Below are 22,697 nucleotides of genomic sequence, written 5' to 3' on the forward strand. Positions count from 1 at the left end.
GAGTTAAGACTTTGTGGTAATATCATGCCTTGTTTATTTAAATGTTATGCCTAAATAGCATAATGGGATCATAACACACGTGCTACATGCGCGTAGGCACACGCACACACACATTTACGTGTGTGTGTTAATGTGACCCAATAAATATGCTATGGGAAAAAGCACATAAAATACACATTTATTGCTTCAGAGTAGAGGCCAGATTATTACATTCCATGTTATTGCACAGCACTAACGTTCTTGTTTAATGTAATATCAGAGGCTAGTGGCCCAGGCTTGAGTCGGGTAAGAGACTTAAACATCCTTTTCAAATCTCTTAATCTCCCTGTGCCTAAAAAATGAATGTGTCCATCTGTAATGCAACTGATGCTCGTGTAAACCACTCTGATATCTTCGGGTCAAGTTCGCGATACATAAAACTGCAAAAAACAAACACAACTTTTGTAGGGCTTGCGATTATTAATCTAACATTTCCGAGGGGTACCGGGTATAGAAAAGTTTGGGAACCCCTGATATAAGTGAATGGTGCATCTGATATCCTACGTTACTGGCAGCATGCTGTTGGAGTACAGATAGGTATCACCATACTTATTCCGGTATCCAGCTACACCGTTTACCAGTCAGCATTTCGCTACATGAATGAATCAAATCCAAATTCAACATATGATATAGTATGGTGACTCAGCTTTGAGCTTTTGGACGTGAGGTTGCCGTCTCTACAAATTTTTACTTCCGGATTATCAGAGATCCCTACATGCATGAGCCCTCATGTTCTATGTGAAGAATCATTAGGATGCACATCTACGCCTGTCTCGATTTATAAACTCCCTCATCTGCAGTAACGTTGGAGGATAGAGGTTATTTAGATGTTCAAGGACAAAGATACTGCTACCAGATATAACTGAGATTTTTTAGTATACCACTGGTCACAACACCTTGAGGAAGGCTTAAACCCGAAACGCGTTGGTGATAATAACGTTCAGTAACCAGTGCTTTGTGTCCACAATATGTATTGAGCCTGTAATTGTGATTTATGTTAAGTATCAAAAATCAGTTCCAATCACCTTTGTCTTGCACTAAATTGTTTTTTATTTACCTTTGTTTCTTGTGGCTAGACATGTATAGAAAAAGATGTAATATGTATGGTCTTTTATAAAAAAACGAGTTCATGAATTATATATGTATATGTTCTTGAAAATATTTGATATCACTCATCAGAAATAATAATGAGTATAAACAAATGAAATAAAAAAGATATATTTTTGTATAAAAATGAAGTTGATATTTGTTCACATATCATTGATACAATTGCTGCACAATTTAATAGTTAGCACTTTGCCCGGTGCATATTTGTTCCAAATATAACCCCTGATATAAGTACATCATATTCAGTAGTCTCATGTGAAAACTTACGACCAATAAATAACTTATATTTCTATATTTCCACTCCTAAATGACACCTCGTTCTCAGCCAGTGACTTTACTCCTTACTGCTTGAAAGTCTCCACCACAAGAAGCACCCTCAACACATTTCTTATTGCTCCACCATACCGTGTTAGAAGTGTACCATCTCTGTTGCCCACGTTGTTCTTTCCCATGCCCCTCCAGTTCTGCCCTGACATGGTGCACACTGAGCTCTAAATCTACAATGCTGATCCCTCACCCACTGCAAAGTATTGGCCGGATCTCAGTTCCCCTTCTTTGCAAGATATTGGAATGTTTGGTCTTGAATTTCCTCACACTTTCTTCTAATGGTTCTTAACCCCATACAGAAGCGGTCTTCAAACTTTTTAATGCCCCCATTTTTAGAAAAAATGATTGGACCGTAGAGTGACTAACACCTTTTGCACACTTCTATCAAATTGGCAGCTCCAAGCATTTAGCAATCAAAAATTGTGTATACACTTGCTGATCCGTTCGATATCCAATCTGCTCTGCCCCACCCCTCCCAAAACTTACTCCCAGTCAGGGCATGACCAGCAAACCTACTATTCGTCCATTACAAAAATGCTTCCTGACATTCGGTTTCTTCCGTTACGCCTAGTTTGAAGACCTTTTATGTTCAGTCTGTTGTACATACTTCACGTTCCTCCATTGGTCACCCACTCTCCTCTGCAGCACTGTGCTGGTGTACACACCTCTCTAGTTGTTGGGCAGTGACAGGAAGAACAAGCAGTTGGGCACCAGGACTGTTTCTTGCTCCCCTCCCCGAACACACACCAGTATATTTCTGTGGTCTTATTTAATCCCCCTAATCATAGGCAGTATTTCTCTCCATGTGTTCCCATGCCTGGTGTGTTCCACAGTTTAGTGCTGACTTTCCCTCCATGTTAAAGAACAGTAGATGTTTCAGCGCCCAGGCTAATGTGCTGCATAGCTAAATACATATAAGGTCCCAATTGCGAGACCTACTGCATTGCAAATGCTTGTCTAAAGGGGTGAACGAGGGGGAAAAGTGAGAGGACTATATGATTTATCAGTATAAAGTGTATGGAAATAAGGCTGAGAGGTGTTGTGAGCACCTGCCTGTGGGTGCTCCGTGGTTGTTTAAGTTGTTGTTACTACTCCGAGTGGTGATGACCTCTGACTTCTGCTTCTCTCTCCTGCAGCTGCGGTGACCCTGGATCCGGACACTGCGAATCCCTGGCTCGTAATTTCCGAGGGCGGAAGGAGCGTGAGGAACGGAGACAGAGCACAGGGTCGGCCCGACAAGCCCCAGAGATTCACTAAATACATCTTTGTCCTGGGTAGAGAGAGGCTGAGCTCCGGGAGGCATTACTGGGAGGTGGAGGTGGGGGACAAGACGGGCTGGAGCCTGGGGGTGTGTGACGAAGCTGTGAGCAGGAAAGGGGGAATCTCACTATCACCTAAGGATGGATTCTGGACAGTGTGGCTCAGAGATGGTGAATACAAAGCTCTCACCTCCTCCCCCACCCTCCTGGCCCCCCGTGTGCCCCCCAGGGCTGTGGGTTTCTTCCTGGACTATGAGGCGGGCAGGCTCTCGGTGTACAATGTCGATGACCGGTCTCTGCTCTTCACTTACTCTGGGACCTCCTTCCCACCCACACTGCTGCCTTTCTTCTGTCCAGGACTCAAACATGGAGGGAGGAACGCGAGAGCCCTGCGGATCCTGCCGGTGACCGGGCAGGAGTGAAGAGACGATCTGTAGTGCAGGTGAGAGAGCGCTGTTACAAGTAAAGGAACAGTGTATAATGTAACTTATTGTCTCCTCTCTTGGAGAAGGTTACTGTGTGTATCATCATTACAAGCGAGTAGTAATATCACATGGGTTGGTCCGCTACAGCCACATCTGCCGCTGGGAAACCACATCCAAGTCCCGGCAGCGGCTCAAAATTCTGTGATTCTGAGAAAATCACTTGATCTCCACATGTTAAAAAAAAATCTGACCTTTACCAGTGGGTTGTATGACATTACAACTCGTGGTATTCCACGCGTGCCATTACAACGCTGTTTTTACAACGCAAGTCGTTACAGCAACTTACGTTGGAGGGCGCAGGATAGTGAAATAGTTTAATTTCCTATTCCAACTCCAGCCCACGTTATAATAGGGATGGTGTTGGAATAGAAAATTAAACTACTCCGTATCCAACAGCGCCCTCCAGCGCAAGTCGTTGTAACGACTTGCGTTGTAAAAGCAGCGCGGAGTAATGCCCGCGTTGTAAAGGCTGTTCCCCTTACCAGTGTAACCTGTGCTCATGTAAGGCGCTCAAGTGTCTGGGCCGAATACGTGCTATATAAAACTTCAAAGACAAGCTCAATTTATGTGCACTGCAGGGAGCAGTTGAGAAGTGAAAAAAGACAAACCCACTCCTGCTTCTGGACCATAGACGCTGAGCTTTGGTACCCAAGGGCCGTCTTTCCTCAGACTCTTAGGGAAGGATTGAGTCAGTCTTCGAAATCTTCCTCGCGGCCGGATGCAAAATGATTTGGCGTTGTTAAGGAAGGAGGGGAGAAGAGCGAGCAAACGTGCATGACTGAAACAAGCACGTAGCTGCACAATGTCTTGCGTAACATTTTTGGGAAATCTTATTAGCAAAATGCATCATGGGACAATTAGTTTTCTTTTTCAGGCTCAAAGAGAAGAGCACAGGAAGCAGGAGCGTAACACTGCAGCCTGCCAAGTATCACACATCAGGCGTGACGCTAACGCATTTCAGTGTGGTGTTCCCACATCAGCGCACTGAAATACATTGTCACGCATTTTTACCACTGACCTGACTGGGCTGAAACTGGCTGAATTAGCCTACTCTAGATGCTAGCGCACGCTGCCGCCTCGGACACCTGTGTGCCATGCGCCCGGCCCGGGCCACAGCCGACTTCACTGAACAGCAGGCTCAGTATGTAACAGCTAAAGAGCCAAACACCCATTAGTGTAGATCGGGCATCAACACAGCGGGCGACCAATTCCCCCCCTCCCCCCCCCCCCCCCCCCCCCCCCCCCCGCCGTCAGCTACAGTCGGCTGAGTTGCCCTGGCTGGAGTTGGTGTCTGCTAGCCTGAACTTCAAGTAGGGTGACCAACCGGCTGTAAATTTCATGGAACATCCCTAATTTGGATCTCATACCTGTTGTCCATGATGATCCCTTTTATGGACGCCTTTTGTCTGTAATTTTGGACATTTTTGAGACGCCTCAACTCCCTGATGGGGCTGCCTGACACTCCTCTGAGAACAATAGAAGCCCCACCCCGCCCATTGTCATTATGTCTGTGGCTGATGATTGTCACATACAGAATGAAAATTGGCCAGTCTGGGCAGTTAAAGCATGTGATGGGCCTCCTCCAGCCTCGGTCGAGGGCAAGGGATTCGGTTTTACCTGCACATAAAGAAAAATGTTGCACCTCACAACATGAAAAAAATGTACAGAATCCAGTTCATATTAAGAAGCCAGCGAAAGAAGTTAAAAAGAAGGGGTTATAGTTCTTTCACAGTCTCATCATTTTAGAACTGAAGCATTTTCAATATTATACACAACGAAGCCATAGTTGCTGCTTTTTTTTATTTTATGTAACTAACAACCATTGACAAAGCCAATTGTCCTTGCTTGTAGGTGTGATGTATTATATATCTGCATGCAATAACAGAATACCAGTCGGGCAGCACAGTCTCCTAAGCACAGATTTTTAGCTTATGTGTTTTAAGCCAAGCCCTTAATTACATCGGACACTCCCTTTGGAGAGACCCCCAGCTCACGGCACTGTGCATCATGCATGACACATGTTTTCAGATTGCCTATTTGCAGGGGGATAATGAACCCGCCCCAGCCTTGCTTTGGGAACAACAGCAAGAGTGACGTTCTTGATGGGCATCTTCTGACTGCAGCTCTGTAGACAAAGGCTCAGCTCATAATTAATGTGAAAAGGTGGCGAGTAAGTAAGTGAAGGAATGGGTGAATGGCTGTATGGATTAGTGAAAGGATGAATGGATGAGTGAATAGATGGCTAATGAGAGAAAGGATGAATGGATGGATGAGTGAGTGGGAGGATGCATGAGAGAAAGGGTAAATAAATAGATGAATGGGTAAAAGGGTGGATGGATGGGCAAAATGGTGAATGGATGGGCAAAAGGGTGAATGGATGGGTAAAAGGGTGAATGGATGGGTAAAAAGGTGGATGGATGGGTAAGAGGGTAGATGGATGAGTGATAGGTTGGATAGATTAGTGAAAGAGTGGATAGGTGAGTGAAAGTGTAGATGGATGAGTGAAATGATAGATGGATTGATGAATTGATAAGTGATGGGGTGGATGGATGGATGAGTGAGATGGTGGATGTAAGGATGGATGATTGAGCGAGAGGGAGGGCAGATGGGCAAAAGGATGGAGCTAATCTTTGCAGATACAGGAGTGAGCACCTGCAAACCAGAAGGACAAATAAGGTGGGAATCAGGAAAAAGTATGGTAAAGAGTTCTAAGGGTACTTTGAGGAAATACCCCGGGGAAAAGGAGGACGTACCATTAGAATGAGTGATGGAGACATCCGTTGTTGCAGGGCCTAGCAACCCAATTTCGGGGATGAGGCGGTGGAATGAGGCAGAGAAGAAGTAACTTGCCAAAGAAGGGAAGAAACGCCAGAGGAAAGATCGCCAGATATGCAGTTAGATAGGCCCTTAGATACCTGGCTATTTGTAGAACCAACAGGACAGGGAAAGGGAGGGAAGAGTTAAGAAATGAAACTCCCTAAATCGTTCCCAGCTCCTCTCTTCATTCGCAAAATGTCCTAGCTTAAGATACGTTAGTACTGAAGATCTAAAGGAAGTGGTGTTCCTGATGAACACTAAAGGGAAAGAAATAACAGAGGTCTTACTCCACTCAGCACTAATAAATGTTGCAACGGAAAAGGCAGAAGCTGAGATGCTAAGTGAAGGAATCGGGTTAATAAAAAGAGAGGATGTGCTGATGGATAAACAAGAGAAACCATTCCGTAGGAACCATGCGGGGTTGGGAGAACGGCAAATAAAAATGATGAGTTTGTGACGAGGTATGAAGGAAGCCCTTGACATCACTATAACCCCAAAAACCCAGGCTGGGATGATGCAGATGTTCTGGCCGGAAATAGAAATAGAGAATTGGCATATATTTACGGTGAGGAAGACGGGTATCTGAGTAATGTTGATTAGGAACTAGGGTCGTCGCCCAGCCTGGCAATTCGGTCCTGGAATGTCAATGGATATAAAAGAACACTGGTTCATGAAAGCTTTAAAGATATTCTTAGGAAGACCGATATTGTCTGCTTACAGGAGACTTGGCTGTGAGACAAAACCCCTGTTATGGAAGGATTTACGCACCATGTAAAACCCGCAAGAAAGAATATATTAGGTAGGCCATCAGGCGGTCAGATGACACTGGTATCAACAAGGATAGTGAGAGATATAGAACCCCTTGAACTTAAGTGTAACTGGGCATTCGGTAGTAGAGTGCTGCTAATAAATAACGCAGGTGGGGAAGGTCTATGCATTATAAATGTGTACATATGGAAAGTGAGAATAAATGAGTATAAAGCGGATCTGGAACGACTAGAAAAGGACCTGGAGGGTTTACAAATATACCCTAGAGATGTGTTATTGGGCGATTTTAACCATAGACTAAACCCCCCCAAAAACTGACTCTTGGCAGAGGGAGCTGCTAAGAGTATATAACATAGTTTGCCAAGTTCCTGAGGTGCGACAGCTCAACCCAAGATGTGGAGCTTGGTAAGATGTTGGGGGCCATGGGCCTGCTCTGTGCCAATGGTATAACTGAATCGGATCGGCCCGCAAAGCGTACTTTTAAAATAGGGCAGCAAAAGTGCCCCATAGACTATGCATTTATTCAGGCATGGAGCTTCCATTTAATTAAGCACTTTGAAATAGCTAGGGCAGTGACCACTACCCACTGGTGATAGAATTGAAGGTAAATAGGGCACCGCAGAGACAAAAAGCGCTACAAGTAGAGGTTGAATATCCTAAGTGTCTTACAACCAGGATTAGTGAGGAATATATAAAGAAACAGAGTGCACTCCAGTTAACAGTGGGGTCAGAAAATCTACCACCAGGACAGGATATAGCCTGGTATAAGGATATAATAAGGCAACTGGTAGAATGCCTCAGGATAAAAATTAAACGGGGTAATCACGGGCCACAAAGTAAAGCTAATGTATACCCCAACAATGAACCATGGTTTTAAGATGATTGCCGGAAAGTAAAGACCGCTATTAGACTGCATGAAAGATGCCTCAGAGGTAGTTACAATGATGTATCATCTCTTGAACTTAAGAAATTAAGGATAAAATATAAAGCAACTATCAGAGATAAAAAAAGATCCTATAAAGATAAATGCTGGGTAAATTTACTACAGGCAATTGAAGATAAAAACGTCAAACATTTTGGGAATATGTTACAAGAATGTACAGGGAAAGTTGTAGGGACACTGCAGTGCTCCTTCTTGGAAGATAAGTGTGAGCTTACCTTGAGGAAATCTATGGCAAATGGCCAAGAAGGGGGGAAATATTATCAAATAACTGGCCAGGTGTCAGGGAAGATGTGAAAATGCACTTCTCCCTAGGTCATAATAAAATCATAATATCTGGGTTAAATTTAACACGAGCTGCAGGACCAGATAATTTACCAGCAGTCGTTATAAAAACGAATTCAGACTGGAGGGCCGAGTTTTTCTCGAATATGTTCCTGAGGATATTAAATACAGGAACTCTGCCAGATAGTTGGAAAGGGGCGATTGTTAGGCCAATACATAAAAAAGGCGACGTAAACTCCCCTAAAAACTACCGCCTTATAAATCTCTTGGACATAGGCGAAAAAGTATACTCCAAGGTAATCCTGGGCTTGTTAAAGGAGTGGGCATATGATAATCTGATAGTACCCCCAGAACAGGGTGGGTTCAAAGAAGGACATTCGACGGTGGACCACTGTTTTGCTCTCTGGTCCATCGCCCGGAAGTCGATAGAACAGAGGGGTAATTTATTCTGCTGTTTGGTGTACTTCCGCGCGGCATTCGATCTTGTGGGCTGGGAGCAGCTGTGGTCAACTCTGGGAGGGTATAAAATACAGGACGAGATTTTGGCCCTGATCCATGCCTTACACACTGAAAACTGGGCCCAAATAATTTTGGATGAGGAGGGAGGATTGTCTGGGAGGATCCAGATTGGAAACTGCTTGAGGCAGGGATGTGTACTTGCCCCTTTACTCTTCCCTGTTCATACCGATCTACCTCGAAAACTAAGAGCTTTGAGGGGCTAGCCCGAAACTGGGACAAAACCATGTATCCTGCTTACTATATGCAGACGATCTGGTGATTATGGACCAGACGGAGATAGGTCTCCAGATAAAATTAACCATGTTTAAAGAATACTGTTTAAATAAAAAACTAGTAGTGAACATGGAGAAGACCAAAATGTTATGTTTCGGGAGGAGGAAAACAAAGTTCTCTTGGTATCTTGGTACAGAACTTCTCGAGAGGGTTATAGAATACAGGTATTTAGGAATGTGGTTCTCGAATAATCTAAAATGGTACACCCATCTGGAAACTTTAAAAATGAGGGCAGCGTCCTAGGTGAAGGGCCTAAAATAATTTAACAGTGTATACAGAGAAATGTCGGACAGGCCGGTTATAAAGGCCTATCTAGCAATGGTCCCTCCACAGTTCCTGTATGGGGCAGAAGTACTTTACTTAAGTGGAAAAATCTGTTGGGATAAAGAAGAGGGAAATACTCTAAAAAGCTTGCTCTCGCTGCCAAAATCATCTATGGTACATGCAGCAAGACTAGAGTTGGGAATTACCTCTTGGACCATAACAGCCTGTATGGCCCTAATATGTTTTTGGCAGCGAGGGGCAGAGGAGTCCCATAAAATTTCCTAGTGGTGTAAAGCTGAAATTACCATCAGTGAGCTGTCCTGTGCGAAAGAGACAAGAGCCTCACTAAGGGAAGCGTATGGAGTGCTAGGTTTAAGGCTTTGCCCGCAGCTAGGACGTCCACTAATAGATAAGAAAGAACTTAGGTCATTGGGCCTTGATACGTCTCGTATACATGATCGGGAGTATCTTTTGTGAAAAACTTCAGTGTCCCACATGATCTTGGCTTGGGAAATGGACCAACATTATCCCTATGTAGATAGGTTACCTAGCTACCACTTAAGACGTGAGGTGTTAAAAGTGCGAATTGGGATAAATCCCTGTTACTCGAATAATGGGGTCGAAATTTTCATGATCGAATATAATGGGAAATGCACTTGCACTTTGGGTACCCGCTGCAATATTTTACATGTTTTACTTGATTGTATGACATTTTTAGATATACAAAAGGAGATTTTATGTCCAATATAAAAAAAATATAGGATTACGAATAGGGTGCAAGCTGTTAACCTTTTAGTGGGTATGATGAACTTCGACATAGCCTGTGCCATGGGGAAATGTATGTGGAAAGTTAGTGTTCCTCAAGTGTACAGAGTAATTAACGTATGTGTTCACTGAAGATAATAATATTGTGTAATTTAAGGATAACTACCGTATTTAATTTATCGGAAGTATTGGGCGCATTTGTATGAACTATGCGGTTTAACCAATTTTAAAATAATATGTAACTTCTATTTTTATGGTCATGGGTCATTTTATGTGTCATGAAGATGTGCTATATTTTTTAGGAATTGACTTGTATGCTTTTAACAGAAGGAATAGATGTTAGGTGTATACTTTTATGGTTGTAACCTAAATAAATTTGTTACTGACTGACAAGGATGAATGGATGAGTGAAAGGGTGGATGGATGCAAGAAAGGGTGGATGGATGAGTGATAGGGTCAATGGATGGCCATTTAAGAGGTGACTACTGAAACAATAGAGAACAAGCATTAAGAAGACCAGTCGCTACAATGCTGCCTGCCAGCCTTTTGGCTTTGTGAATTTGTTTCGTCATGTTTATTGTAAAAACGTTAGTATTGGGGGAGCTGCTGTTCCTGGTCTTTAAGAAAAACGTTGGCTAAAAGTAAAATATTGAATATGAATTAGCATTCAGCCTTTGTAAGTATATGCCTCCTTTTTTTTTTTTTGCATGATCACCCCAAAATTATAGGCTGAGGCTGCTGGTTGTTCGACTCTGAGAGTGCACTGAGGCTTGGCAACCAGACCTCGGTGCCAGTGCCCTAAGCTATATTAAAAGATATGCTTGATTGACTGTATCAGGTTAACCTACTTTTATGCCCTTAGTATATGGTGTCCAGGGTACCCAGGGACTGGAAGTTAAATTATCCCTCCAGGGCGGCAGAATTTATGCAGGGCCACCCTGCAAGTGACAATGTAAAACATGACCACCAGCCTGCCACTGCAGACTGGAGCTAGCTCGCCATTTCACCCATGGCAGTCATGGGCCTGTAAGTTAAACTGTACCTCCAGGGCTGCAAGTGACAATGCAAGTAAAACATGACCACATCCGACTTTCGACTGCTAACTCGACTTTTCCATTTCACAAATGACAAAGTCACCAAATCCCCGTAGATAACATGTAAGTTACTGCTAAGGTTTGCATGCCAAGCCCTCAGGCGAGGTGCTATATTTTGGCAGGTTGAACATATAACTCATGCTCTAACAGTAAACCCTCTAAAATGATTTTTTACTGTGGAGAGCCATAGTCCAGTAGATGGTTACACTGATCACTCAGCCATTCTCACTTTTGAATGGGGCTAAGAGGAACAAAATAATCCTAACACTAAACCTGACATGTGACCAAATTGAATCCTTGAGGGTAACGATCCCTCCCTCACCATTGGCAACGGCTGGTTACCCGAACCAGGAGCTGCACCTGTTGCTGCTGCTGTTCCAACGCCCGAAGCCGGCTGTTCCGCGGGAACCTGAGGGGAAACAAAAGGACAAGGTGCCTTCGCAGCATCTCTCGATTGCCGCAACTGCTTCATTATTAATCTGGCCTCCTCGGCCGTGTCCCCCGGTGCCATGGCACCCTCGTTGTTCTTGCCTAACCACGCCGCTAACTGAGCAGCCAGCTCGGGAGGCATATCCCCCTCGTTCACAGGTGTAACTACAACAGGGATCGGCTGTCCCGCGTCCGGAATTGGAACCGGGGCCTCCACTGGACTGACCGGGCTCGCCGGAGGTGACTCGGGAACCGGGGCCTCATCCCCTGTCGCCCTATTCCTCGCTCTTTTACCTCTCCCGGCAGAGACTACTCCCGGCAATGCTGGTCCGATGACTTTCTTCGGTCTGCCCGTACCATTCATTGCCGCCATCTGCTTCTTCATGTTCGCCATGTCCTTCACCAGCATACGAAGCATTTGTTCGGTCCCAACCTTCTTTCCGACCTTTTTGCCAGGCATAGTTTCACGGATAGCCGACCGAAGGTCCTGGATCCAAAATTCGTAAGCACTGAAAAGAGAAACACAAAAATGACAAGTTCTCAAAATTGGCTCCTTGTTCCGTCTCGGGCTCACGTGCAACGAGGAGGTGCAGCTTCCAAGCCCAGGAACAAGAGGATGCTTCCTTGGATTGTTGCTCCTTTTATACTTCCTCGGGAGGGCGTGTACACTCCTCCAATCCGCCTACGGGGCGTGGCCAACGGTGTAGGTGTCTAGGACAGGCCCTCTTGGGCGGGAAAAGGCGCGCCCCGGCTACGCCGCTTCGGGGATACCAGCCGAGACACGCCTCCCACCCAAAATGGTTTCCCGGGGGGATCGGGGCACCCTACCATACGTTCGAGGGGACCGAGTGGTCGCCCCTTTCCAAATGCTTTACACTTGTTACTTTGTCTAAAAGTTGACTCATGGTGCTAGAGGTTTTACAAAGGAGCCTGACTGGATCCAAGTAGTTTACATGAGTGTATTACATGGTAAGGTTGTACAACCACGCCATATAACACACCACAATCCTCACAACCTCAAATACTGCTTTATACATTTCAACAAAACTAAACCTGAAATCTCCAACAAGTTCTTCTCTCCCAGATGGTTTAACAACCTGACAGACACAAGGCACCATTAATTCTGACCGCCACAGTAACAACTGGTTTTGCTGTGTGAATCCTTTTCTGAATTCACATGCTTTGTATAGCACCAAATGGTGGTTGACAATGCCCAAAACAAAAATCCAAACAAACTAGGACTATTCTGGACCGAACCACTAGATGGCGAAATAATGCACAGCATGTGAATTCAAAAAATTATTCAAGCTGCAAAACTACTCCTACTGGTAAGTAACTATTTCGTTCCAGCTCTTATCACACCATTTAACATCAGAGCAAAAGCCCAGCCCCACACCAAAATGCCTCTTCTTCACCTGCTCTCCACCCAGCAAATAAAAGAATGATCAATGGTTCAAATGGTAAATAACGCGCATCCTACATCTGCTCTTCAAATGTCATGCCAAAGAAGTTGACATTGACCAACAGTTCGGAAACTCTAAATGCCCAAAAAACATCAACACCATGCAGAATTTGTGGGAGAAAATACTATAAAAAAATAAAAACATATGTACTCTAACTAAACCAAAATCAAAACCAACAGGTTCGCTGATATTGGTTCCCTACCTCATGGGGACCTGTCCTGCTCTTTTCACCAATCCTTTAAAATGTGACTGCCGTGTTCGCCTGCCAGTGGCTCATAACTGCAGAACATCTTGCCATTTCCCACCTATAGTCACAGCAGACCAACACTTATCAGTAAACTGCAAACCTAAAAGAAACAACATCCTCGCACCTTGCCACCAAACTTTGTTCATCATAACCTGGCCTATGCATGAAATTCCGCTCCGCTTGCTGAGTTTTTTCCACTCTGTGCTAGGCGTAGCACACAAATATCTGAAAAACACCGCTCTGCAGAGGTTTTTCCTCGCTCACGCTCGCCGACATTAAGTTGCCAAGCTCAAGCAAGGAAAATCTTACGCCAGACTACCTCCCGGCAAGATTTATCTATGCAGGCGGTTGCGGATAGGCGCTACCACTCGCGTTGAGAAACCTTCCATTCGCATTGAGAAAGCTGCCGCTTGAGTAGAAGATCTACTCGAGCAGCAGAAAGAAGCAGCGCACTCTTGCGCTACTCATGGTGCAGTTCGTGCTGATTTTGCAGAGCTTGACAAACACCTAGTGCTAACATTCAGCATGAACGGTGCGACCGACTGCACTCCCCTGCTTGCAGAACTCCACGTAGTGCGGCAGAGTTTTTGGGTCACTTGGAAGCGGAACTCCATGAACTCCGCCCATGCCAAATAATAACCTTTCCGCTGTGCTGCTCCTGCAATATATGCCTCCCAAGCCTGACTGTAAGCTCTTGTTGTAGAGGGTGCTAAAGACTGCTTAGTCTGATGAGTAATTCTTTATCTCCTAGAGCCCAGACCTTTAATTGCACTTTTGCCTCTTCTAGTCCATGGAATCTTTGCCACTATGAACGAGATAAAGTATCAGCTATGTTATTGTTCACGCTTGGTGTATTGTCGTGTGATTTAGCAATGACGGAACCCTTTTGGCTCCTGATGGACTCCGAAGATTTGTGATTTAAGTGTTTGAGCAACATGACTTCACTTGACTACACTCTAAGACACATGTGAATTTCCTTTCAATTACAAAAACTGTTGAAAGAAAACTTGAATTGCTACCCTAAAGTGGTAATACCCAAAAAGGACAGTGAAAGAGCTGTATGCATCTGTTTTGATATGCGTCAAGCCAGTGGTTAATTGGTAAAAAAAGAAGTGCCGGGGCTCTCGTCAGAAGGCAGCTTCGACCGGCCAATTTCTCCTGTTAGCGCTGCCTAACACAGAGCCAACAGACCCTACAAGTGGGGAGAGGAAGTGGCGTAATTGCCAGAGCTGCCGAATTTGGGACTGGGGAATCAAGTTCGAACCTCGGCATTGACTCAATATCCTGTGATTCTGGCCGAATCACTTAATCACCCTGTGCACCGGTGTTAATGATTAGGTGCTGGTGTTCAGCAACAACCGGCTCAAATTAAGCACTGCCAGGAGGTCTATCGTAGCAGAAGGGAACAAACTAAACGTTATTCCTAATTTATTTGCACATTCATTCAAGGCTAAGATGAAGATTAGATATTTTTGTGCTACGTTCTACATACTGTGCTTCATCCACATGTGCTTCCTCTTTTTTTGTGTTTTTTTTTTTTGTTTTAGCTCGGTGCTCGGAATGCAATACAAGTTTTGCTTGAATCACGATTTGGGTTTTAACTTGTGGCGGACAACTAATTTAATCCAAATGTCACTAAAATGCAGGTTAGCAAGGGATGAAATCAGGAATTCACACGCTTTGTGGGAATCTTGTTGACTAACAGCCACAGTAAACGCTTCAGTGTGTTCCTGGAATTGATCGAAGTTTGGCGAGGCATGAAATGTGTGAGGCCTCGAAGTGTAAGTGAAATTAGAGTCACTCTTGCGCCTGTCTCGTGCTATCAGATAAATAGATAACATTAGTCTCTATGTTTGGCATTCGTTGTGTTCACCCACTTTATAGTACTGATAAACTAAAACTTTGGTGAGGTTTAAAACGGAGGTCCTACAGACTACGCTACTTATTCATATATGGTGCTCCTTTATTACTGCACTGGTGCTTACAATTAAGTGCCATGGGCAGCACCAGGAACCACTGGCTCAAATTAAGCAATGCTGTGGTAGTCAAACTAACCAAAACACCAAGCACAGATGTTTGTAAAAGAGAAGGTTTATTGGCCACTGTCTCTGACAGCCTCCAACAACGACTTCTCGAGGTAGAACCTTCGTCGAACCAACCTTCACCCACACCCCAGATTCCTAAGCACTAGAGGCTGGAATGTGGATTAAGATGCATCACCACAGTCTTCCCCGTCCAGACCTTCAGAAGAGATGCCTTGAGTGAGCGAGGTGTTGACGATGCATTGGAGCAGCAAGAGATTTTCACAAACTGGGTCAGATCTCCTCACAGGAGATGGCTTTGAGGGAGCTGAGGATGTCGGTGAGATCTGTGAGAGACATCGGAGTGGCTATCCTTCTGCTCCCACCCTCCAGCATCAATACCCTCTCCTGACCTGTCCCTTCTACTCTGAGGTGAACATGGGTTTGGACTGGCAGGGCAGGCACACAGTTAGCTCACCAGAACAGGGGCATGGAAGATGTAGGCAGGTGGCTGTTCAGTGTGAAAACCAGGTGACTGAGCTATTGTTGCCCTCCAGTTCCCTCGTTGTTGTGAATGTTCCCTGTAAATGACGCTCGCGTCTAGCTCCTAAAAGTCGGCAGCATGCCCTTGTGCGCTCACGAATACCCTTCCTCAGCCTTTTGTCTGACCTTCACTAATTCTCTTGTAAACCTGAGCGTCTTCACCTGCACCATTGTCTGCAGTTATTTACATTAAACCTCGGCTGCCCCCGTCTGCCTCTGCTCTCGGTGCGTCCTGGTAACACCGCACGCTCTTGTGTTCTCTTCTGTGCTTCTACACCGTGTTACATCTTCAGCAAACACCGGAACTCTGATGGTCGCATTCATCCCTGAATTCTATTGCAGGACAGGAGGCTCCGATTATGCTGATCTCATTTCTTTAATGAGCCCCAGCAGCCATAGAAATAAAAGCACTACAATACCCAGAAACCTGGGTAACAACCATAGAGTCTGTGGTATAAAAGGCCATAGAGACAGTCACTCTTCCTCTTTCTTTGCTGGTCCGCAGCCAGTTAAGTGCATTTCTGTCTTACCTTACAGTTTTTGCTGGTATTGTTTGCCCGCTTTTGCTGTGACTGCTTTGTGCTTATTAGCGCGTTGTTCATTCTATTGCTAGCGCTTTGTCTGCCTCTTCGGCGTGCGCATTTCAGCTTTCTTGCTCGCCTGGTCGGTGCTTCGTTTTCGGTTTATTGCCGGTATTGGAAGCGCGTGGTCGCCTTCCTATTGACTTTGGCGCTTGGCGCCTGTGTGTCTTTTGTTGTGGAGCGGGAGACCGGGGGTTTTGGGAGCCTCGCGCTCGACAGCGCGAGCTTCCCTTTCTCGAGCGTCTGGCTTCCTGGAACCCCGCGCATGCGCGGTAGGCATTTCCTGGTTCCCTCGGCTTCTCACTTTACCGAAGCCTTCAGAGACGCCTTCAGTCAGAGTCGACGCCCACAGCCAGCGCTTAACCCCTCAGACGCCCATTGATGCAGAAAATCACTGGGTTGTAAAATTTGGCATAGGCACTGCCTAGAGTGTGGTTTTTGTATTCAGCAAGCCCTCCCTCCACCTTTATTTTCGAACTGAGCAGTAATTTTTTCTGCTTCTTGGCTTGCTGTTGGGGTTTTTGCACTCCCCCTGCATTTTGCCTTTGGCATACAAGATTTCTAGTCATCCAGTGGGCTGTAAAATTTATTTCTCATTCTGTGAGACCATGAGTGCTTCATATGGGGATGACTATTATGAGGAGGACGACGTCTCCGAGACAATGGAATATGACTTGGTGGAGGCGCTTGACCAAGGGGTCCAGCATTCCGTCAATCAAGCCTTGGTGAGGGCAATCACGCCTCTAAAGCGTCATTTAACCCAGTATGCGCAGCAGCAAGGTTGGGTTCCTGCTTCGCGCAAGTCTGCTGCCTCTCCTAATAACCCTCATTCTTCGGACTTTCGTAAATTGGCTAAGGCTTTGCGTACTGCTAAACCAGTGCCCAGAGTGGAGCCGTCTACTGCTGCTTCACCTGCGGACACGGATGATCAAGACTCTTCATCCTCCTCTGCTCAGGCAGGTCCCCCTCCTAAAAAGAAAGTCTGTAAGGAGCATTATGTTGATGCGCCCACGCATCCCCCTGTTTTGTCTTTTGAGCCCTCGGACATTGTCCACCCTAACTCTTCTGCTTGGCTCCCTTCACCAGCGGTGGCTCAATACGTGCAGGCTCACATACGTCAGCCATTTGAAAAGGACGTGAGGGCCCGTCTGCGTTCTGAGTGTCCGCGTCCAGACCTAGCGGATCACCTGGCTGAAACTCCTGAAGTAGACCCCACGATGCTTACGTACCTTCGCAAATTTGCGAAGGACCCTAAGAAAGGGCTGGACCGTTCTTGGCGCTCCTGCCAAGATAAGGTCTTGGACCTTCTGGGTCCTCTTACTAAGATCCTCGACCTTGGCTTTCTGGCCAAGGAGTCCTCCACTATGGTGGACCCTGACGACCTTATTCAATGGGCTCAAATAGCCATTTGCCAACTCGGCAATGCTAGCTGTGCCATTTCTAGCGAACGTCGACGTTCGATATTACTTAAATTAGACCCCAAGCTTGCTGAGCTTTGCACTTCCGAGGCTGGACCGGAGGCCCAAGGTTTGCTCTTTGGCCAGCCTTTCTTAAAGGAGCTCACAAAATTTGTCAATACCTTTAGTGGCTTGGACAAGGCTCAAGCCTCTTTACGCCGGGCTTTTCGTCCGGTTTTTGGCAGGGCCGGACGTGGTAGGGGACGTCCGTCCGGCCGTGGTCAGCCCTCCCAAAGGGGAACCCAGTCCCACAGAGTCCATCAACAAGACTCCGGTGAAGGACTGGGCTAAGTTAAGGCCCAGCGGTGCCAGGGAACAACACCTGAAACCTTCGTGAGTTTACCTGTTCGGCGCACAAATTACAGAGACACGGGACACTTCCTTCGGCGTCAAAGATTCGAGGTTTATTACTGCAGGGAACACAGAAGTCACAACAAGTACAACACGTGCATACTCGAGGAGACTGCTTCAACTTGTATCTGTGGATCGCTCCTTTTATACAGTTTTCATGCATCGGATAACATGGTACACAAAGGTTTACAACTTGGTTCCCATCATAAAAACCATAAGGGTCGCTTTCATGCTATTCAGGGCCCGGAACAGAATTACAGTAACATTTGGTCGTTCCCATCTGTAAAAGAACATCTTCCCACCATTAGTACATTTCATTCAACAGTAAACGAATCAAGGAAGAAACAGAAACAGGTGCATAGGAAGACGAGAACAGTGAGCATCTCGAAGAGGGTGTAAAAGGGGAGGTGTCAGGAAACACGAGTTGCAGGAATCAAAGAAACGTGCCTAATGAGATGCACAACTGTGACAATAGACCGGTACGGCAAGATGAGCCTCGAGCGGGGCCATCTGCCTTACAGTATCATTCCCCTCATCATAAAGACACTTTCAAAGGATTACGTGTCTTCCGTAAGAGCTTGGGAATCCCAGGGTCGCGAAGCGGACAGCGTCCGTTCGCTGGCTACTTGAGGGCAAGAAACAAAATGGATGCCAATATCTAAAATGGAACCCGTGGGTTCAGAAGAAGAAACCCACGAAACAAACGAACGGTTTAGGCTAGTACAGCGAAAATGCGTACACCCACTAAACTCGTCATTTGCGGTTCATAGATACCAGACTCAACCATATTCGTAGGAGTCAAAAACACAACCTACAGTTATCACGGAACCTCAGACGCTCCTTTTGCCCTCATGTAGGCAAGCACTAGTCGGAATCCTAATCGATCTCGATATTCATCAGACCATCCAGATGCTGCTGCAACATAATTCTATCCATCAATGCTTCCTTGGTAACAGGCGGCCGCCTTATACACGTCGTAGCACAGAGGCCACATAAGGCAGGACCACACTGTACACAAAGACAACACGTGAACAGGAATGTTACAACAACCCCGATGATCATCAGAATTTTCCAACCCCAAGTCGACATTAGGCCCCAAAACCATCCTAGCAGCGTCCAATTCCCTACGTCTCACGACTCTAGTCTTGTGGTTATCTGAGGCAACCGTAAAAGTCGGAGGCAACAAGTTCGCAATATAACATGTGCCCGCAAAGTCGAGGGGCAACCATGTATATGCACGGTCGTAACAGACAAAGTACGTACCCTTGGCAGTCAGGAAAACAGGGGACGAGAGCATTGGTAAGACGTACGTCTCAGAACTAGCACTCTCTCCAAGGTGAGCTCTCGGGCTTCGGCCACGACCTTTTAGACAGAAATTACCAAGGTGGGGTACGACCCATATCGGAGATGAACTCCTGAGCTGTCTTTCGCCAACAAGCGCACTATACTCAACCTCACTAAGATCCCTATAGGCTCGCACCTCTTCCTCTGGGATGAGCGACGGCTCATAGATATCCCTATCTAAATCTGCAATCGCTATTGCCAAAGTTTTATGGTACGGACCAGGACCAAAGTGGGGAGAACGTGGCTCTCGATTGGGGTAGGAATCTAGCGCACTTCGAAACATTGATTGCAATGCTCGAGCTGAACCCTGGGAACTATAAGGAAAGACCAAGTACGGAATTCCCTTGTCGGTGGTGTGTGGCATTAACCCACACACCCAGCAATTGGTAGTGTTCACCACCAACTGATGCTGATGAAGGAGCTGAATAAAGGAATTGTTCATAAACTCTGCACGTCTAGCCTGCTCGTGTTGGGGTAAGATGTGGAAGGAATGAGGAGAAACAGTGGTAGTAAGTTTAGGTTCAGGAGAAAGGGTAGGTGAGGCGGAAGGCAAAAGTAACTGCATCATATAATACACCCCACCCGCCAATAACGAAGAGACAGTCCAGAATAGAAGGAACACCTGAAACATGAAGCATTTCGTGTGAGCAATTCTTCGCAGTTCAAATCTTTGGGCCTGAGCCTTTTCCAATTCCGACAGCTTCGAGAAAGCCATCCTCTAAGACCGTCCGCAACGTTTTTTGACGCACTTCGTTCTGTGTAGTAATAGTCAATCCCCAGGAGTTCCCAGGAATCGACGGTCTTCGACCTAGTGTCAAGACCTACTAACCAGAAGGAAGTACACGCGCGGCCCTACGGTTCACCCGGATGCAAGGTATCAGTAATATACAGTATATACAAAATCTCCTAGCTGTGGAAGCAAAAAGGCACATGTGAAAAAGACTCAAAAACTTACAAAATTTACAATTTGGGCAAATGCGTTCAGACTGGCTGGCAATATTGGGAGTAACGTGGATGTCAGGGGATAAAGCAAAAATATCATTTTATTAGTCTCTGGTGTTAGAACGCAAAAAGTAACGATGTCTCCCAGGGCGAGTCTGGTCTTCAAAAAGTCGTTCCGATGACAAAACAGAGTTCTGTTGACCAGTCAATTGTTCAGATCTTGAGTCTGATGATGGCAAATGTTCAACAATATCGTTCTGTTGCACTAAGGTATCTCCAACAGGCTGAGCATCGCTAAAAGGAACGAAGGTCTGCACAGGTTCCGTTTCGGACGAAGCAATGCCCTTCCTCACCCACGAGTCTGCTGGTAAAGGTATAGGTACCTTTTTAGTATGGGTGGCATGCACCCAGTGTTTCCGCCCTTCCAATCGAACAGCAGTTCTTGTGGCGAGAAGGACTTGATAGGCCCCAGTAAAGCGGGGTTCAAGATTTCGTTTCCGTCCGAAGTTCCGCGTTACCACCCAGTCTCCAGGCTGGAGTTGGTGGCCTGGACCCTCTGTCTGCGTCGGCAGTGCTTCAAAGACCTGTTGGTGAATTAACCTCAGTTTAGCAGTCAGATCATGCAGATAACCGATCAACATTGGGTACTCAAGATCAGAGAACACACTAGGTCTAGGGACCCCCCAAACATTCGCAGGGCGGCCGAACACAATCTCATAGTGACTAAGCCCTACTCGGGAGTGTACAGTCGCCCTAGTTGACAGAAGAGCTAAGGGCAAAGCGTCAGGCCACGAGAGACCAGTTGCAGCCTGAATCTTCGCTAACTTCAACTTGAGGGTGCCATTATACCCTTCAACCAAACCTGCTGACTGAGGATGATTGGCGCTATGGAATTTTTGTGTAATTCCAAGGCCCTTACACACATTCTTCATCACACTCCCCACAAACTCACTTCCATTATCAGACCATACAATCCGTGGCATTCCGTACCGAGGAAAGTATTCCTTCAGTAGGATTTTTGCAGTGGACAGGGCAGTGTTGTCTTTGAGAGGGTAGGCTTCGATCCATCGGGAGAAGGCGCAAACCACTACTAAAACGTATTTGAGGTTGTTGCATCGCTCCATATGGATGAAGTCTAGCTGAATCACTTCAAAGGGACATGAAGGGGGAGCAAAATGGCCAGGGGGTGTAGGGGTTCCCTTACCAGGATTGTACATCATACATATCATGCAATTCCTAACCAGTCTCTCAGCGCACTTAGCAATACCATCATTCTTCCACACAGGGGACAACGACTTGCAGATACCTTTCGCACTAATATGTGCTAAACCGTGTGCCATGGTCACGACAGCTAGCACATACGCATCCGGCAACATCCATCTCTTATGCTCCGACAAATAAATCCAGCAACCATTTGCATCCAACTTTCCCGTACTCTCTTTCCACTTGGTCTTTTCAGTCTCAGTGGCCTCATTCTGTATCGCTTTCACGCTCTCGATAGTGTCCTCACACATACCAGTCTCTGTAGGCCACCTAACCGAACTCGTCACATACATCCTAGTGCTAAGGTTTCGGGCAGTCTCCTTAGCAATCTCATCAGCAAACGCATTACCACGACCAACATCATCCGTCACTTTACGATGCGCACTACATTTAATAATTGCCACCTGTTTGGGCAATGTAAGGGCGTCCAAAAGATCATTCACAAGCTGTCCATGCTGTATCTTTGTCCCATGCGATGTCATAAAACCTCTCTCTCTCCACAAACGTCCGAAGCTATGCGCCACGCCAAATGCGTATTGGCTGTCAGTAAACACATTCACACGTTTCCCTTTCGACAACACACACGCTCTAGTTAGGGCAATCAGCTCTGCCGCCTGAGCAGAACTCTGATTCAATCTCGCGCTTTCCACAACAGTATTCAATGTCACCACCGCATACGCAGTCGTTACATCACCATTCGGCAATTTAAAACACGAACCATCCACATACAAAGTCCCATCGGGATCTTCCAAGGGAGTATTTTTCAGGTCCACGCGACCTTTTGTTTCCTCCTCTGTCCGTAAGTAGCAGTCATGAGGTGCTACTTCATCTGATTCCATACTAATTGGCAACAAAGTCGCTGGGTTCAGGACATTACAACGTTTTATCTGAATATGACTTGCCAAAAGCGTCAACTCATAACCAGACAATCTTGCACTCGTCAGATGTTGAGTTTTGGTACGATTCAAGAGGGTGTCAACTGCATGCGGAACCATCACCGTAAGCATATTATCCATGACCAATCCAGCAGATTGTCGGATGGACACCGCAGCTGCCGCTGTTGCTCTCAAACAACTCGGCAACGCTCTAGCCACCGGGTCCAAAGTCGAGGAAA

The 22,697-nt window shown here is 46.0% G+C and overlaps 1 protein-coding gene across 2 annotated transcripts in view; it reads left to right on the forward strand.

The window, feature by feature from the left end:
* The window catches only part of LOC147717646 (E3 ubiquitin-protein ligase TRIM39-like), a 241,273-nt gene that overhangs the window by 194,132 nt on the left and 24,444 nt on the right, over positions 1 to 22,697 (forward strand). For both annotated transcript variants that reach the window (XM_086924437.1, XM_086924436.1), the window contains exon 7: positions 2,610 to 3,174. In XM_086924437.1, coding sequence (XP_086780563.1) covers positions 2,610 to 3,154 — 545 coding nt within the window. In that variant the 3' untranslated portion in view covers positions 3,155 to 3,174. The remainder of the gene's footprint in view (positions 1 to 2,609; positions 3,175 to 22,697) is intronic.

Source organism: Lissotriton vulgaris, chromosome 5, assembly GCF_964263255.1.
Source record: "Lissotriton vulgaris chromosome 5, aLisVul1.2, whole genome shotgun sequence".
NCBI classification, from domain to species: Eukaryota; Metazoa; Chordata; class Amphibia; order Caudata; family Salamandridae; genus Lissotriton; species Lissotriton vulgaris.